At 40.2% G+C, this 19,719-nt stretch overlaps 1 protein-coding gene across 4 annotated transcripts in view; it reads left to right on the top strand.

The window, feature by feature from the left end:
- The window catches only part of CTNNA2 (catenin alpha 2), a 952,920-nt gene that overhangs the window by 244,331 nt on the left and 688,870 nt on the right, over positions 1-19,719 (top strand). For 3 of the 4 annotated variants that reach the window (XM_008700056.2, XM_008700055.2, XM_008700054.2), the window contains exon 6: positions 10,860-11,063. In XM_008700056.2, coding sequence (XP_008698278.1) covers positions 10,860-11,063 — 204 coding nt within the window. Of the gene's footprint in view, positions 1-10,859; positions 11,068-18,098; positions 18,139-19,719 lie in introns of all 4 variants that reach the window. The other variant, XM_040623260.1, reaches the window with a different exon arrangement.

Below are 19,719 nucleotides of genomic sequence, written 5' to 3'. Positions count from 1 at the left end.
GTTCTTACACATGTTATGCTTGAAGTGATGGACATCCAGATGGCAACGTTCAGTGTGCAGCTGTAGTTATAGGTAAGGGCCTAGGCCTTGAGAGGGTCCGAACTTAAGTTCTCATTCATGAGCAGGTTATGGCTAAGGCATAGGAGGAGTTGAGCTATCGGAGGACAAGGAGTGGGACCTTGAGGTTTACCAGCTACTGGGGTAGATCAAGGACGAAGAACTGCGAGGAAATGAGAGAAGGAGCCGTCATAGGGATAGGGGGAACCACAGTAAAGCAGGGGCCTATTAAGCATAGGTGAGTCAACTAAGGAGTGGATGGTAAATTGATGAGGACGAGTTAAAAAGGTGGTAGACAACATAGAGAGTTCAAGGGGGAGAAGAGAGATTTCAGCAAGACTAAAATGTTTTCTTTCTTTGACCCTCTAAAGATTTGATTTGATTAAATGCATTTTGGATACTTGCTTTCTAATCAGTCCATAATGTGAAGCTTAGTCTGATTACCTTTGCCCTACTTTGCTGTGATTGTTAACTACTGTTCTTATCAGAACTTGAAACTGGGCTCATAAAATGTCCGCAGCATCTCAGCAACATCCACAGATGATGGAATTAGGGAAAATGGAACCAGCTTCCACTGGCTTACGACATCCAGTAGGAACATCCCAGAGCTGGACTTGCTTGCTCACTGGTTTTTATGCATTAACTTTGGTAAATAACTCTGTCTTCCTAAATAGTTTCTCCTCTCAAATGAAATTCATGTAGGCTTTGATTTCTCTTCAAAAAACAAAACAAAACCCTTAAATATGTAAGAATAAGAAGTGCTGTATAATTATCAAGTCATTATCATTGTCGTTTATTTCCGATTAAACTGAGCTGTTTAATTGCAAATAATATCTTAAGTAGATAAATGGAATAATTAGTTTATTTTTAAGTATATGCCTGAGAAAGAAGAAATCAATAAGGTATTATGCAATTTTTAAATTAAGGCAAATCTAAAATGGAGGTTAGAGGGGTCTTTGTAGCTTAATAAAAAATAGATGATTAAAATTCCATATCCTTAATATTTGCCATTCCAAATGTTACCTCAATTAGGCCAAGAGAAACTTTTCATGTAAAGATAGAAAGATTCTCATTGGGAGAGCTTGGCACAGAATGAAAAAGATGAAAATGTTTCTGTATTAATTATTGATACACTACAGGGAGACGGAGTGTTCAAAACCGAACAAATAACATGCTTTTGATTTAGAAACCCTGGTTAATTTATTAAACTGGTCTTGATTTATGCTTTTATCTTAGACTTCAGTCTTTAAAGGAAGTATTTAAAGCACTCGGAGTCAGAATTACGATCATGCCTCGTTGTCTGTAGATGGCTTTCGTTCTCAATTTTCAGTGCTATAAAATTCCATTATCTCCCCTCTGTCTGTAGGCATTTTAATGGGCAACTGGGAGAGACTGCTTCAGGGGTTACTAGTCAGATATTTTTAACTGGAATAACAGACATTGTTTAAATAACACTGGAGTAAATAGTTAATAGGTATTGCCAGGATTTGCTCATTTGTTTTGCATTGTATCAGTGCTTCAGAATCATGCAGGAATAAAATTAAATGTGTTAACACATGTTGGTCCCACTAGGGCTCTCTGTGACCTTCTGTGATCTAGACCATTTCCAAAATGTGTGGGTAGCATCAAGTGCTAAACTGAACCAAAACGGCTTTCCCTAGGCATGCTCAGTCTCTTCAAATTTCACTGAGGCGAAGGTGCTGCTGCTAGCAGCCAACATGGCCGTGTACTCCTTCAAGTAGCAGGAAAACATAGGCACTTTCAAATTTTAAACTAGGGAGAAAGAGGAAGGAAAGGAGGAAGGAAGGGCTGTGGTAGAAGTGAAACATGACCTACCCAGCTACACACCACAGAGACCAAGCAAACAAATGAAATATGCAGAGGTAAAGAAGAGAGCGAGGTGGGGATGAAGGTACTGGGAGAGGAAGTGAAATCATCTCTACATTGTTCTCTTTTCCTGGCAAAAGCTTAGAATAATTAAAGGAGAAATAGTATCTCACTTAAACATACATTGTCCTTTGGTTTTCTGATTGTCATTGCTTTAATTATTCCATATCAGAATGACTTTTTTCCTTTAGAAGAAGGCATCTGGCCGATGTTACCTTCCTCCTAGAGAATTCTTTTAAGACCTTCTGAAGAGAAAAGTGAATGACTGCAGAAGGTCCTGTTGACACTTTTTTTTCCTATTTGTTAGATTCAAAATAGTTATGTTGGACAGGAGCTGGTGAGGGTCTGATGTTTATGAGGTAGAACAGTACAAGTTATTATTCTTCCTAATTGCTACCTTCAACCATGAAGGTAGTAAAAATCCCAGGACACATTTATCTTGCGGGGTTGTCACAAACAACAAAGAAAACCATAGAACTTTCTCATACCACTAGCATTTGCTTTTTGCCTTTTCCATGTTTATAAGATTAGATTTGGGACAACAAATTATTAAATCAGTACATAGTTTATATTATAAAATTGTTTTTGTTGGTGTCTTTTTTTGGCATTTTGAAAATTCTGCATACATTTGAGATGACTAATTCTCTAAAGAGTTTCACATCGAAAGCCAGAAAATCTAAAGATCACAAATGAAATTCATCCCACTGTAACAAGCAGTTTCTTAGTTACGAAAGAAAAAACTTTACCTTCCTTATCTGTGCATTAAGAATCTTGAGAACTTAATATGCGGGTATAAAACCACTCCATTAGTGTTAGGTGTGTGCTAGAGCCTTTCTACTGGCATAGCTGTAGTTAAACACTTTAATGCTCCAAATTATACCTGGTATGCCATTCTTGCTCAATTACTGCCTTGAGTGCAATTAGATACAAATTCAGTTTTAAGATAGTTAATTCCTGGCCAAAGAAAAACTAAGATATATTTGTGTTTTCCCTCTTGGTAGAAAAGTGTTTTAGAATACTTACAGACCAGTTTGAAACAGATGAGAAGTTAAGAGTAGGATAAAGTAACATTTTAGAGCTTTTATCCCTAGTAATTGTTCACTGTTTTCCATACTTCCTTAAAGCGTGTAAAACAATTGTGTACTACCGCCATTTAATATCTGAGATGGAGAAGTGGCTGGTCCATTAATTTCCTCATGGCTATGGGCGTCACACCTGCCAACAGATACGTGAGGGAAACAAGGTAGTGTAGTGGCTACATCCTGGACCCTGGAGCTGTAGGGCATGCGTTCCACTTTGCTTTGCACTTTGCTCTTAGTGTGTGCCCAGTTGCTTATCTCTCTGAGCACATTTCTTGTTTCGTCTAATTGACATCTAAATGTTGTTTTCTTCCTGTGTTTTTCTCTGCAGTTCTTGTTACTGTAAATTTGGTCTTCCAGTCGGATACTCCTTCTATATATGAGGACAATGAATTTTGCATATTGATACAAGTGACTGCATGAAAAAATTTCTGTAATTTTTTGGTAGATTGTCATTTTTTTCCCAACTTAATAGGTATAATGTCTCCAAAACTGATTTTATCTTCATCTTTCTACTTTTCATACCATTTAGTTCTTTGTCTTTTCGAGTTGTGTGTTCTAGAAACTTCAGAATAATATTAAATAATTTAAGGGACACCTAAGTGGCTCACTCAGTTAAACATCAGACTCTTAGTTTTAGCTCAGGTCATGATCGAGCCCTATGTTGAGTTCTGAGCTCAGTGGGGAGTTTGCTTGAGATTCTCCTCTCCTTCTGCCCCTCCCACTGGTCATGCTCTCTCTTTCTCAAATGAATAAATAAATCTTTAAAAAATATATTAAATATTTTTATGAGTTTGAGAATTTTTTTTTGTTCTGTTTCAGCATTACATTGCTTCTATTACTTTGCATCAAATCTGATTTTTTTTTTAAGATTTTATTTATTTGACGGAGAGAGACAGCCAGCGAGAGAGGGAACACAAGCAGGGGGAGTGGGAGAGGAAGAAGCAGGCTCCTAGCGGAGGAGCCTGATGTGGGGCTCGATCCCAGAGCACCGGAATCACACCCTGAGCTGAAGGCAGACGCTTAAGGACTACGCCACCCAGGCGCCCCTGATGTGGCTTTTGGATTAAGATATTTGTAAATAAATACAGCACACACAGATACACATAGGCACATAAGCACAATTTATCACCAGTAACTTCTTAGCTTCCAAACTCAATGGACATTTTCAGTCTTGATCTCATTTACACTCTTTGTAGAATTCCCTACTGTTCTCCCTTTTCAACTATGGTCATGCAATCTCCAGGATCTAGTTAGATCTCTGACCATTCTTTATTATATCATTTGTGAGCTTCTGATGTTGTGTCTTGGACTCAACTCTTCATTCTGTTACTTTCCCTTGGGATTTCATATCCATTTTCATGGTTTCCACTCCTGCCTGTATTCTGATGATCCTGCATCTGTATAGATTGCCCATCTTCATACACTTAAAATCAACTTCCACCAGACTTTTCCACTTAAATGTATCATAGGCACCTTAAACCTGTTGAGTCAGCAAATGTTTTCTTAAAGTGACAACTCTAAATATTCCAAGCTTTGTGAGCCACATAATCTCTGTCCAAACTTTTCAGCTCTGCCATTGTAGCGTGAAAATGGCCAGTATGTAAATGAATGGGCCTGTGTTCTACTAAAACTGTATTTACAAAATAGGAGGCTGACACCCAGGATAGAGCTTGCTGACTCCTGCGTTGTGCATGTTGCCCATGCTATAAGTTTAGGTTTTATCTTTGATGATTTTATTCTCATAGGGTGTATATCTCCAAATTTTGCAAATTGACATTCTAAATATGTCCCACAATATGTACTCTTTACACAAACACGATCTTGTACTCTCCCCATTTTTCTTTTGGCTTCTGGAGGCTTGGCAATTGGTCTTCAGTCTTCTACTTTTAGTCCTGCCAAAGCTAACTTCCCTAATTGCCAGAGGAAATTTTCTAAAACCAAACAGCATTTTACTACTGCTGTGTTTCAAACTCTTGATGACTCTTCATTGTCCAAAGCAATGTTCACAAAATGAAAGCTTGTTAACATGGAATAGAAGTCTCTCAGGATGTGGCTGGCCTCTCTTCACCAATTCTGTCTCCTGTTCCTATTTGGGTCCATTCATGTCCTTGGAGGAGCAAATGCCAAGGTAGGCGGGATTAAATATGTAAGGAGGAATTCCTGTAAAGGATAACGTGGGAGAGGACCTGCAGAATCAGCTAGAGAGATTTTTGACTGAAATGCAGGTCAAACACCTGTGCAAGGAGAGCAAGAAAGAAAGGGATTTTGTAGGAGGAGTCTCAGCACAGTTCTGAGAAAGTCTCAGGCCAGTGGGAAATCCAGAGCAGGAGCAGAGGTTGCCTGTCGGGCACGTCCCCATCGTACAAGAGTGGCCTGATGGTGCTCAGTAATTGACAAGGGCTGCCTGGGGTCAAGTGTGGCTTTGGATGAAACTGTGGTGGATCTCTAGCTGTAGCAGATGGAGGTAGTCCCTTAACTGTGCTCACAGAGAAGTTTCTCTTAAGGGAGAATTGATGGGGTCCATGGCACCAAACCTGTGACTTCACACTTCAGCTTCAATAAACCTTGCGTAATATTCTTCATATACCATGATATCCTTCACCTCCATGCATTTGTTCCCAATTCCTGTTCTGCCTGCATGAACTCTTCCTGCCCCTGACTTTGCTTGGTCAACTATTTGTCACTCTTGAGGTCTCAGCTGAGGAATAATCTCCAGAAACATTTAACTCCCAGCTCCCAAATTGCCATCACTCAACCATTCCTTAACATCATTGGTATGTTTTCCAAATTAGGATTGGTTGTACATGTTTTTGGTTTTATTTTTGACTAGACTGTAAACCTCTTGAGATAAAGGACTATTTGGTCCGTGCCCTCAGACACCCACAGCAACGGGCACCCATTCTTGAATGAATGACTGTACTCTATTTATTGGAAGGGCAAGCTGACCCAGATGACATAAAAGAAAACAGTATGAGAGATGATACTTAGGCCATTGTATTTAGTTTAGGAGAGTTCCATAGCTTAACTATGAGATATATTTTTCTCATCGTGATTAATTAGGCTCATTTCAACTGAATGTGAGCAATCTGATATAGGAACACTGCTTAAAATCAAAAGACCTGTCTCCAATCCTGGTGTCCTTTCCTAGCTGAAGGACCATGTCTCAACATCCCTGGCATTACTTTTTTCTCTTCAGTAAGATGGAGAAAGTAATATTAAGGGCTCAGAATTGTCAACCTGTCAAACCATCTGTAATGTATTCAGCCTCTTGCTTTGTAGAGGTCTCTTTCCTGCCTCCTACTGTATCGGCCTGCATCAAGCATGACTCAATGTCCCATGATGGTACTGAAATTTAGATCAGAGAACTCCTGGTAGAGAGAATGGATGGTAGCTGTGATTTAAAAGCAGGGCTCTTCTAACAATTGTATGTGCAAGGAGGAAGGTAAATGTATTAGTCTAGGAAGTAGTTTTGAACTATATGGACTCCTGAATTATTTCAAGTTAAAATTTTTATAGAATTCAACATTGGAAGTAATGGGAGATCAATTATGTAGAACTAGAAGAGACCATTAAGCACTGACTTGATGGAAGAATAGAATCCTAACCTCTTATGCTTAGGGATGAATTATTGTGGCTGCTGTCTTTAAGGCCATGCTTTCCAGCTGCCACTCCTTAAAATGTAAGAATGAAACATCATTTTGTAAAATTAGGGATGTTAATAAGGAATATGATAAGTAGAAATAGCAAAACATACAATGTTATTCAAGTCAAATAAGCAGAACGAAAATAGGCGAGATAAAAAGAAATTAAAGTCTCATTTTAAAAAGAAACAGATAAAGTAAGAAATGTAGGCAATTTTAAAATGAACAAAAATGACAATACAAGATGGAACTGAAAGATCAAAAGGATAAAAAGATTAAATGAGCTTTAAGAATACAAACAGAGACTTACGTATTTAAAATGTAAAATCTCAGGGGATTAAAATATGACAAATAGTAGGAAACAGCATAAAATCCTCACGCAGGGGTGCACCTTTGTCTAAAGGGAAAGACAGGAGGCCTTGGCTTTGCCCTTTCTCTGGTGCTGTCGTGTTACCCACTTAAAATACTCCCTCAGTGACCAGGGAGGAGAGTTTTGATCCAGGATGCTGCTTCGCCCCTTCCCGACAGTAGAGGGCAGCCGCACAGAGAGGTGAGCACAGGCTGCGCTGACGCAGGAAAGAAGCTGCTGCTGATCTGAAATGACCCTGAAGTGTGCTACCAAAGACACCTGGCTAGGTGTTTCTTAAGTCGCTCCCAAATAATGCAGAAGCAAATACCCCTCCCTCTGTCAGCTTTGATATTCATTCTCTGTATTTCTTGATCAGGATTCAGCTCCAGGAGTTTGTTTTTTCTTTCAACTTTAGCAACTGTAAAATAGAGTCTGTCTTCTAGCCCTTGAGCCACTGGCTTCATTTGGCTCTGTGTGTGTGTGTGTGTGTGTGTGTGTGTGTGTGTGTGTTTTCTTTTTAAAGATTGTTTGAGATCTGGCCAGTTTTCTGAACACACACAGACACACACATACATACAAAAAACCCATACCCCCTGCTATATACCATGCACTCATCCCCCTCCACCCATTACACACAACCTAAACACACATAGGCAATGCATACTCTACACACACACAAACACACATACACACACACACACAGACACATGTGGACACGTGTGCACTGCCCTTTACCTTTATGCCTTTTCTCTCCCACGTGGCTTCTCCCCGCCAGCCTTTGACATCCATCATTGCAATGCTTCCCATCTCCACCGCAGATAGAGATGAGAATATTGTAAATTTATTGTTTCTTTCCAGGGAGATTTTTAAAAAGTTTCCCCCCTGTAATCTATAAATAATGAATAATTCCATTAGAAATGTGATGAACAGTGTAACTTTTATTCAGAGTTTTTCACGCTCAATGTTTCAGTGCATTTACTTTCATGACAGCCTAGGGCCATGGCAGGTGGGAAGCTCACTCAGCTGACATTGCCACAGTTCCTAAAGTGTGTTCCTGAGTTCTCATAGGTAATGCGTGCATTTTAAAGGGAACCCTCTCTTTGCTCAAATAGGTTTGAGGAATGTTACTGTAAACTGACTCCTTTAAGGCAGAACTCCCCTAAAGCATTTCATGTGATAATTTGCTATGGGCCATGCAGTATTTCCAAAACATATTGGCCAGGGAAACTTATTATTTTTTTTTTTCATCAAAACATTACATCTCTAAGCTCAGTGTTCCGTGGAAAATAATTTAGGAAGTAATGTTCTAATGACAGCAGTACATTTTCCTCTGTTCTGCAAAGAAACTGTTTTACAATTGCCCTTATTGAAGAGTTCAAACTTACCTCAGTATATCTCCATCACATTGGCACTTCTTTATATTTTTAGTACAATGTATAATAAAAAATCTATGCCAGAGCCAATATATGATTCTGAAGAGTCTCCCGAAACCTCAAAGCAGAACGAATGATTCTCATTATGTTTTATGTGAATCTGAGTTTCTGTAAAAGAGGTCTTTGAAAATCTATAATCTTTATAAGGGAAAATAGTCTAATTCTATTTTGATCAGGTGTTTCTTTAATTAGAGTATCAGTCCTTCATGCATGTTCCATAAGATTATCATAGACGCATCAACCAACAGCAGTGGAAAGAGAGTGAGAAAGAATTTGAAGGGATCCCCAGCTCCGCTACAGACAGCCTGTGTGGTGGGAATGCCAATGTTCCCCTCTCAGCCTGCCTTTGTGAATTTTCCCTGTAACAATACATGCTGCAAAGCCTTCCACTCTACTGAGGCCTCTTCATGATTTTTTGACACTGTTTGGAGGGTTACTAGTGCACAGAGCACAGGGTCTGAGTCATACTGTTCTGAGCGAAGTAACAAATCATCTTCTTTTTAAGATCTAAGCAAAAATGTGAGGCTGGTCTTTATGCCAAAACCTGCCACAGAAAAGCTTTATCTTCTGTACATGAGCTCATGCATTTGCCCTCTAAACTTGAAGAGGGAGCTTTGACCAATGAGTAATTTCCTAGGAAGTCCAAAATTCCAGTGGACCTCAGACCTGGTCTGTATTTAGTGGATGCTTCTCTCTAAGTTGCCACCTGCTTGCACTCATTCCTCAGGACCTCATAGCCCTTGTGCTGACAGGATGTCTGCTGTGGAGATGTGTGCATTATAATAGGACAATCCTAGTCAGAGCCACTGATTCTTGGAGCACAACTTTCAGCAACTACCTTAGGATGCTTTGGAGGGTTAGGGCAAACTTTGCCAGAGCAGATAGTCCGAACTGTTTTGTAATAACTAAGCAGTTATTTTATATCCCCTTAGAAAAAAAATCATATCTTTCATAGTCTCCACTGTCTTTCAGTACTAAGCAGTCTAGTAGGTAATGTCAGTTTTTAAAATCTGATGAACATTTAAGGAATTATGAAATCAAAGGAAGTTGCCATGAAATGGCAATCCTACCATAGGATCATAGGGTTGGAAGACCGTTTACTCCATTACTGCCACTCCAGTCCTCGGACCTCTGAGTATGCACCTCCAATGAAGATGACCAGACCATTGCCTGCAGCAGGTCTTTCCACTCTAGTTAGCATTGTTGGAATGATCTTCCTTGTTTTGAGCAGAAAAGGGGGCCCCAGTGGAATCCAACCATTGATGAAAGTCAGTTTTGCCTCTTTCATGCATTTGTCACACAATTTGTGTCTCTCCATTCCCTTGACTTGCTGGGAATAATACTCTCCAGGTTCTGCTCCTATCCTGTCTCACTATATCTTTGATCTCATTTTTTGATTCTCATCCTTCTGCACACCCTAGGAATTGGTATTAATTAGGTCTTATTTGGTCTTCTTGTTCTATTGACATTATTAATATACTAGTCACTGTGTTGTGTCCAGATAACCCTGATGGTCCCCAGGTCCTCATAGAGGCTGATTTATCTCTTGAAATCTGGATGCCTATTTCTGTATCTGGACATCCCCCACCTCTGGACATCCTCACCTCCATGTTTCAGACTTAGCAGGGCAAATTGAAGCCTACTTCTCTGCAACACCTTCCTTTAAGGAAATATCTCTGTTTTTCCCCTTATCTAGGCTCCTTCAGACCATGCAGTATCTTTATCGTGACACTGTCAGTTTATTTTAACAAATCCCCCGCCCACACACACAATGAATCCTTTTCTAATACACTAGTTCTTTTATACAAAAGATATTAGTTTCTAGTGGGAAGTAACCTGTAAAGTATATTTCTGTTGGATGTTATTTGCCAAGGTTTCAAAAGGCATCCTGCCATGGGACTCTCCACTTCTCATGAAATAGATATAATGTGTACATGAGTCAGGAATGGATCTTTAAGTTGATGATTACATATCATGTTCTTGCTCTGGGGCTCTAAAATCTTCTCATAATCCTTCAAAGTGCTACCCTGAAATGTGCTTTCCTTGAAGGCTACAAATGTAAAAAGAAAAAAAACAAAAACCGTAAAAAATAAAAACAAAAAAAAAAACCCAAGAATAAAAAACAAAGCCAGTGTCACAATCTCGTTAGAAACCTCTTTGGTTGATGCAGCCTATTCCAAGAACACATTCTTGAAACAAGATGTGCTGTTTTCTCCCTGAAGATTAGATTTAGGGGAAAGTGTCTTACAGACAATTGCTACTTGGTCAAGGCCACTTTGGTATTGGTCTAAGCAACCAGCTGCCTCTCCATGGGGAGTCTTGCCCTCGCCGCAGATATTTCTGGTTCAGAAAACAGGGCGCAAAGGCAGTCGTGTCTTCTCCCCTAATTCTTTCATGGTGCTGCTTTCAGAATAAGATAATCCTGGACCCCATGACGTTCAGCGAGGCCAGGTTCCGGCCGTCGCTCGAGGAGAGGCTGGAGAGCATCATCAGCGGCGCGGCGCTCATGGCAGACTCGTCGTGCACGCGCGACGACCGGCGCGAGAGGATCGTGGCCGAGTGCAACGCCGTCCGGCAGGCGCTCCAGGACCTGCTCAGCGAGTACATGAACAACGTAAGTCCTGGGCCCTCGGGGCTCGCGTTCGGTGGGTTTGGGCGCCGGCTCGTGGCTTTCAGGAAAGCGTGCGTACCAGGAAGAGAGAACAGGTGTTCCTGGAGAGAGTCAGTCCGGGGGGAGGGGGGGGGGAATGGACGAACCGCTTTGGGAGAATGGTGTCCTGTGCTTGGCCCAGAATGAATTGTTAGCGTGGAAGAGAGTGGTGGAAGAGCCTGGTTAGGAACACTTGGGCCGTTGACTTGAATGATTTTGTGGTCATTCTGATGGCTGGCCTTAGACTGAGGTAAGATTGCAGTCGGTGAAAGTTGGATGGTGAATGGAAATGAGGATATAATGAAGTCCTCTTACACAGAGCACTTTGCAAACTAAGGATGGCTATAGATGCTAATCTTCATCCTTAAGAGGTATTAATAAGCATAACAGGTTTTCAAATGTTTGTGCAGGCTTGGTTAAGGTGGAACCGTTCCAACGGCTGTAAAACTTGGAGGAAGTATTGATTCATTGTGCAGTTGGAAGTTCTTATGAGAATTAATCTCCAGGTTTTCAAAAGTGTATTAGTGGTATCTAGTGATACTGCAGCACAGACAATAGCTGTCTTTTCCTACGGTTATAAAGTGTGACAATTGTTATATACCTGAAAACTACACAAAGAAGATGAAATCCATACTCTTTGTTTTGAAAGGCACTGAATTATGTTTGTATTGATTTGCTAAATTCATTCAGCTGAAGTGATGTTGGTGGTGCCCAGTGCTTGCAACCTTGAATGATCTGGAGTTTCTCCTGTCCTGGACTCCTGGGTTTGAGAGAAATCAGCACAAAGTGGTAAAATGTAGGTAAAGTGAGGTCTTGGCATTACATGTTGAAGGAGTGCTCTGTGTAGTGGTCAAGTAGGGAGCAGAACACTGAAAAATCTCACGGCTTTTGAAGCCCATGCTGGGTCCTTTTAGAACACCATGAGACAACACTGAAACAATGCAGTTGACCCATGTCCTCCCTCCAGCCCAATTCTTCTTACCCCACCCCCATCCCTGGACCCAGCCCTGAAAGACATGCAGCCCACGGGTCAAGCCAGGAGTCAGCATTGACAGGAACAGTGCTGCTCCTGCCTGACTCTTCAGAGAATGTTGATTTAGAAAACAAAAAATGTAGAGTGTCCTACAAACTGAAAACGAAAAATCTGTCTCCTTTATATCAACCTTCAGATTCTTTGATTTGAGAAGATTTGCCCATTTTCAGCACACAAAGAGTAAGGTGTGGATGTCTAACATGGTATCCAGCTGCTTATGGGGATTCCTTCGTAGGACCCTGGACGGTTCATGCTTTCTGTGATTTTGGTCTGTGGGTGCTATGCTGGGTAAAACTAGAAATGTTGACTGCCATTGTCTCCCACGCTGAGTGAATCTTTTGAATAACAGATTTAACAAAACTAATGCTTATAAAATCTGGGATTCTGTGTGTTTGTTGTTTTTAACAGAAGAGCAACAGGCTACTTACTTATATGTGAATATGGTTTTATATTAAGGCATGCTGGTAGTTCTATCAATGAATTATTGCCAAAGAAGGAAGTAGAAACAGCAGAGATCCTAGTGATGGTTCAGATGTCAATATAAATATTTCAGAAAAAAAGTATGTTCCTGTGAATAGTAATCACAGAACGTGATTAAACAAGAGTTGATAGAGATATGTAATTTTTAGTTTGGTATCTAGAATCCTGTCAAGCAGAAGTTTTTTCTTTCAGTGCAAACTTATACATCAGCAGAGCTGATGGAGTTTTATATTTTATTGACTCTGTGTGCTTATTTTTCTGTTCACAACTTTGTGATACAGGAATGTTTTGTATTTTGTATTATGAAAACTTGGTTTCTACTTTGATATGGTTGCAGATAATACATAGGTGGGCTTCGTGCTTAAATTTCAAAGTGTGCAAATGCTATTCACTTTGAACCAACAGGATCAAAGTCTTGAAATAAAACACCTCCTATTGACTTTTATGTAAACTGTATAACTTCACACTTCTTTGGTGATTTCAAGGTAGAATTGGATGCAGCCGTATCAGCTCCATCATCTCTTTCCAGTGGCCTAATTTCTACTGTCAAAATGTCAATGTGTTTATTTTGATATAGCATATATCAATATAAAACCCACATACGCATCTCTGCCTTGACTGAAAAGTCTGTTGTATTTCACAGCAACCAATAAATTAGTCAGTTGTGCCTAGGATGTTTGTTAGAAGATACTTCTTTTTAAAGTCTGTAAGCTCTGGGAGTAAATGTATTATCAAATTATCACTCTGCAGATTTTCCTCTTAGTAAGCTAAGCAATATTAGGGTGAAGAATTATTAGATTGAGAAGAAAAGATTTAAAAATGGGCATAACTGACACTTGTGGATTCTGAAAATTTCCTGATCTTTCCCTGATGAAGATTTGACTTACAAAGCTCACTTGTAACCAGAGCTGTTCTAAAATCATATAAATCCCAAGTGGTATCCACTGCAGGGAGATGGAGATTAGGAAGAAGAGCTTTATGCTAAGTCATTAGGAAAAAGTGTCTGCATGGGCCATGAGCCATGGGTTGGCCATATGAATTGCACTGAGCTTAGTAGGATATCCATGGTGTGTTGGATATTTCCACAGAAGTATATACAAATTGATGTGTGTGTAACAGAAATTGGGTACCCCAAAGAAACTGGTATGAGAGAAAAGTGCTGGGTGAACAGAGGCATGTGGCAAAAATTATGATCACGGTGTGGCAGTGGTAGAAAAGAAAAGCCCTGGATGACGTCGTTTTTTCAAGTTGATGATGTAAGCCCAAGTGAGAAGATTCTTTAAAAAAAAAAAAAACCTCCCCCTTTAAATAGACCATCACTGTTGTGCATATGTGAAGACTAATAACGTGTAGAGAGACTCTTTTTCTGAAGGATGTGTGGCCTTTGGATGAGTGCCATCAGGGTGGTGGTTGGAATATTATGCCGAGTACTATAAATAGTTCCAAATTATAATGAAGACATAAACTTTTCTCTATAATTTACAATTTTAAACACCCCCCCCCCGTGACAGTAAAACTTTTATCAAGAAAAAAACAAAACAAAACAAAAACCTTAGAAGTGACCCCATGAGAGGCAACAACTAAACATGGTATTTTATTGATAAGGATTTTATGACAGATTTGAATTTAGAATATCATATTCATTCCACAAATATGTGCTGTGTGCCTGGTTACTCTGTGCCAGGCACTGTTCTAGGCTTCTGGAATATAGAAGGGAACAAATAGATAAATTCTCTGTTCTCAAGGAGCTTACACTCTAGTTGGGGGAGACAATAATTTGAGCAAGAGTTGTCTCAGAAGATGACGAGTGGCACAGGGAAATAGAAAGCCTGGGAGACAGGAAGCATGGGGTAGAGCTGTAAATAAGGGTGGCCTGGAAAGTGTTCATTGAGAAAATACTTTTAGTTAAAGACCTTTTGGAGATGAGGGAGCAAAGAGTGCTTGAGGTGGAATAAGCACGGAGGTTAAGCGCCTTGCTGTGAGCGGGTGCCCAGGGCCCATTGGATCTTCATGGGGAGGCGATCAAGGCTGTTGGGAGTGAAAGGGGGCCAACAGAAGATGAGGTCTGCAAGGGTACAAGGTGGCAGACTACCCAGGGCCTTATGCAGTGTTGTATGGAATTTGCTTTTCTCTTTAATGGCGTGGGAGATCATTGGAGAGTGTTGGGAAGAAAGTGCCATGACTAAGGTCCTTGGATAGGCCATAGGAGCGCAAGGGGTGTGGAAGAAAAAGAAAAAAAGTAGGGGGACAGGAGAGGGGGCGCTGAAATAATTTGTGAGAGAATGGTGGTGTGGCTCAAGTGGTAGCAGTAGACGTGAAGGGCTCCAATTCTAACTGTATTTCAAACAAAATTTGCTTAGAAAGCAGCTGGTGAGAAGAATATGTCTGTTCACGAACACAAAATGGACAGTGATCAGTGTGAATGGCCGTTAAGGTTGTAACAGCCCCTTCTATGGTGTCTTCAGTTGGTATCTTCTACTGGCTTTGCTTGCGTGGAAAATTCTGATTTACTCAGATGTAATGATTTGTGAAGAGCTCACTTTGCAATGCCTGGATACTCTGCTAGACAGATTGCATGTGAAAAGGGAGTTAAGTAGAAAAATTTTGTTTCAAAGTTGTATCACCCAAAATACCCAACTATGGCTCACATGCTTATAAATATAAAAGGCTAGAAAAATATAATACTCTAAGTACTAACCCTAAATGCAGAACAGTAAAGAGATGTGTTAAACCATTCCTTCTTTGTGCACAATTCCCTGTTAGGCCTTGAGGGGAATATGTGATAATCAGATATGCCTGGACCTTGTGTGTTGTGCTGTGTGGACTGGTTCATTCTTACATAAACAGATAGTCTGTGTTGCCCTATTTTTTTTTTCAAGACTGATGCAGAATGACCATTTTTTAAAACCATCATACAAAGTTTAACTGCACAATGGTGGCAGAGAACCAGGTGGCATAAAGTAATGACTTGCTGGTCTCTGCTATGTGAAAACGTGGCAGGTTATTTTTTAAATGTATTTTTCTAAGTAGTTAAAGTAATCTATTTTTACAAAAGATTTGAATCCAATTTTTTTTCAAACCTCTTGCAGCACCTAAGTGGATTCCTGGGGACATTTTGTAAACCACTAAAGTGATGGACATGTTAAAACACATGAGGACAAATTAATATAGGAGAATTTATACATGTTACAAGTGCCTGAAGGATCATTGTCCTAGCCTTTGCTATAGAGTGTAATTTATTATAAAGAGGGGTCCTAATGGATCCAGTTTATGTAGGGTGAGGTCTGAAATGAGGTCTTAAAAGGTCATGTTCAGCTCAATTGTAGGTCCCATACTATACCAAGGCTCTAGAATTCAACACTGTATTAGTAACTCGTGAAGTGATATCCAGAGCCGAGGGAACTCTGAAATTAGTGGCCTTGTACGCTGTTAATTGTTGTTGTTTTGTTTTTTAATGGTGCAAGAAAAATGTATGTTTATTGTCGATGATAGATACGAAAAAAATATTCATAATATCACCCCTAAAGATAATCATTGTTAGCAATTTCGTATATGTCTTTCTAATGTTTTTACACTTACATAGTGATACATTTGTACACAGAAACACACAGGCATGTTATACCTTGAGTTTTAAAAAATAGACTCATTGTATATGGCATTTTGTAATCTATTTTCTTAATGTATTGTGAATATGTTACCATGTCAATAAACATTCTCTAACCTTAGGTTTACTGGCTGCTTAGCATTTTATTATATAAACATGCAATAATTCATTGAGAAGCAATTCATTTTGAGAGGATTGTTTTTACAGAAAAGTGTTGGGGAAGATAAGGAGGGAAGCCTTTTCATGCTGGCCATATAGAGTATTTTTTAGACCCCAAAAATGACCGAGGAAACAGTGAGCAAGTGGAGAAGCACAGCTTTACAGTTTATGTGCTTTAAAGGGATCCCTGAGAATTTTGTGCCATGAAACTTTTGTATGTGAAGACATTTAAATGCCTCTGAGGTTCTATTTTAAATTATCATAGGTGTATTTTTTCTGTATCTTATTTATTTTTTTTTCTGTATAAATTTGATTTTCATTTGTCAGAGTTTCCCTAAGTTGCTGTATGTAGTACTGCAGAGAGGGGTCCAGGACAACCAGGGAAGGGGTTCAATAGTTGAATTTGATCTACAGTCCCAAAGAAGCCCCTGGAAGCTTCTAAAGGGAGTGCCATCAGAAAGATAACTTTGTCATAGAAATTGTTATGCTGCCAAATTTCTCCCAGATGGGAAGATAGAAGAAAGACCAAGTAGCCGTTACCACTTAATAAGGCTAATTGTTAATTAAACATAAATATTGTTTCTAGTAGCATCTATGCCTTCTCATTTCTCTCTTCTCCGTTACTTTGTAGAAGAGGGTTGAAATTCACTAAAGTCAGTTTGGCTGATTACAGGTGTCTCTACCAGAATGTTTGGCTTAAAATAGAATAGAGGAGCGCCTGGGTGGCTCAGTCGGTTAAGTGTCTGCCTTTGGCTCAGGTCATGATCTCAGGGTCCTGGGATTGGGCCCCATGTTGGGCTCCCTGCTCAGCAGAGAATCTGCTTCTCCCTCTGCCTCCACCTCCCTGCTCATGCTCTGTTTCTGTCTCTCAAATAATGAGTAAAATCTTTAAAAAAAAAAAAAAAATAGAAAGTAATGCTTGAAAATACTTGTGGGCCCTTGTTGACCCGGAGTTTCTCATACCTCTCCATAAAAGGCCTCCATTTTAAGAGGATATGTAGAGCTGTCTTAGTGGAAGTGGTAGCTCCATTCAAGAGAAGGATTTCTAATATCTTTGTTCGATGCCTTTGGTGAGAAAGTTTTCCTTCTTTTCCTTATTTGCATGTTTTCTTCTCTTTATGCTCTGTGCCTTCAAATGTGTTCACTGCTCTCACCTCTGTGAATGTTGAGCTTCAGATTCATCTGTGTAAGTATGCTGCTTCTGTAAAACTTTTGCTCCATGAAGAGATAATTCTTAAATTCCTTTCTAGTTGTACTCCCTGCTCAGACATTGAAAAGGTACAATTAGGTTACCAAACCCTTTTTCTGAGGTTTAAAACTGTTCTTCGAATCTACTCTTCCTAAGAAACATGGTTGGGAAGAGAAGTCTTTTGGGTAATGCATTAGACTTGATCTTGGAATTACATTGCAATCCCATTTGCCTACATTGCCAGACAGTTTCACTGTGACTCCCAGAGGTACCCTGGCACTTGTAAAGAGTAACACAATTTTTTTTTTCTTTTTATTTTTTTACCATATTCCTTTTCTAATGGTGTTCCACCAAGTTTGCTGCAGGGGAATCTCCAAAGCCAAGGGAGTGTTAAGGAGGGGTGTGCTGGGCCACACTGGCTCAAGCACCAGTGGTGGGAGAATGTCCAGCTGTGTTGGTGGGACATAACTGCCCAGGGGGAACAATGAGGGGGTGAGAAATTGTGGCATGATCAGATGTCCCACAGAGCATGAGAGTACTCTGAGTGGCTGCAGGAGGAGATTGAGACGGGCAGGTGGTTGATTAGCACAGAGCACAGGTATGGGTAACATCTAGTCCTTACGGGAACGTGGCAGGTCTCCTTGGTCCTAAAGGATCCAGAGTATGGGACAATTATCCTGGTAGGGGAATTAGGCCCTTTGAAAAGTACATCATGTTGTATGCATGTTTGCTGTTATTATCAGCTCATGACATACAATTAAATGACTTACAGGATCCCGGGAGAGATGGGTCTGACTAGATGTGTTTCCTTTGGATCATCAAGGTCAGTTCTTAATGCAGTCCTACATGCCATTTCTTGGCCAGGAAAGGTCTTTCCTACGTGAAACTCTCCCCTGTTCCCCACTATGGATATTTCAGCAGAGTTTACAAGTCTGTGCTTTGTAACCATCTATACACCCAGGTTCCAATCCCAGTTTTGTTCCTTATGTATGACATGAACTTAGGCAAGGTAGATAGACACTGAGCCTCAACTTTGTTGGCTATCAAGTGGTTAATAGAATATACCTATGCAAATATTCAGAGATCAGATAAGACAGTGGCAGCCAGAACGTTCAGTGTCAAAGGAAAGTTATGTTTGCTTTCTTTTTCTCCCCAGTGTTCTTATTTCCCTGTTTTATTAACCTCAAACAAAAACCCTATTCTGTAAAATTCATTGAGGGCTTTTTGGAGATAAGGAGTATAACAGATAAAGGAAAGCATCACTGGGTGTGTCTGGATGGGGGCTGAATGGCTAGAGATACGTTCGGCTTTGTGGTACTGTTTAGGTGAATACTGTGGACAACACTGTTGCCAAGGCTCAGAAACAAATGACAGTCCTTATAAAATGAGCTGATTATTAGAGACCTTGGAGAAAAATGACTAAGACTGGCAGTCCTGGGAAACCAAAGGGTAAACAACAGGAGGACCAGGCCTCTGAGCTGGACAAGGTTGCATGCAGTGCAGCTTGTCTGAGTTAGTAGATGGGGTGCCTGCCTTTTCCTGGTCCTGTAGGCTTCTAAGAGAGAAGGACCAAGGTTCTCCCTTGAACATGGGAGTATCTCTAGTTCCTGCGGATCAGAGAGATGGATTAAAATTCCAAGAGTATAAACATGAGAAAAATTAGTGGTACATCGTACAAATATGGCCCTCTTCTTTAGCTCTAAAATATGATTCTGTGATTCTTGGGTCTTAGAGTTAGAATTTGGACTAGTGATTAGGGGTAAGAAACTTTTGTTAGTGTTTTCATGGAAACTTGATTTGCTTGAAAGAGTTCAAAGTAGTCACCCGGGGCATAAATTTTAGGAGATTGACTGATACCCTGGCAGGCTGAGGGATCTCCTTAGGGCATTTACTTCTTCTGGGAGCTCCTAAATGTTGGCTGCAGTCCACCAATAAACTTATTACCTGGTTTTGAGATATACCCAACCAGCAAAGGCGAAGCCCGCTGCCTGGCAATCTCTTGAGTTGGAAGATTTTGGGAAAAGTTTGCCTTGTCATCAAAATGGGGTTCCCAGGGGTACCTGGATGGCTCAGTCAGTTAAGGGTCTGCCTTCAGCTCAGGTCATGACCCCAAGGACGTGGGATCGAGCCCCACATCAGGCTCTCTGCTCAGCAG

Source organism: Ursus maritimus, unplaced genomic scaffold (genome assembly GCF_017311325.1).
Source record: "Ursus maritimus isolate PB19 unplaced genomic scaffold, ASM1731132v1 scaffold_6, whole genome shotgun sequence".
NCBI lineage: Eukaryota > Metazoa > Chordata > Mammalia > Carnivora > Ursidae > Ursus > Ursus maritimus.
This window is presented reverse-complemented; position numbering and strand designations above follow the sequence as displayed.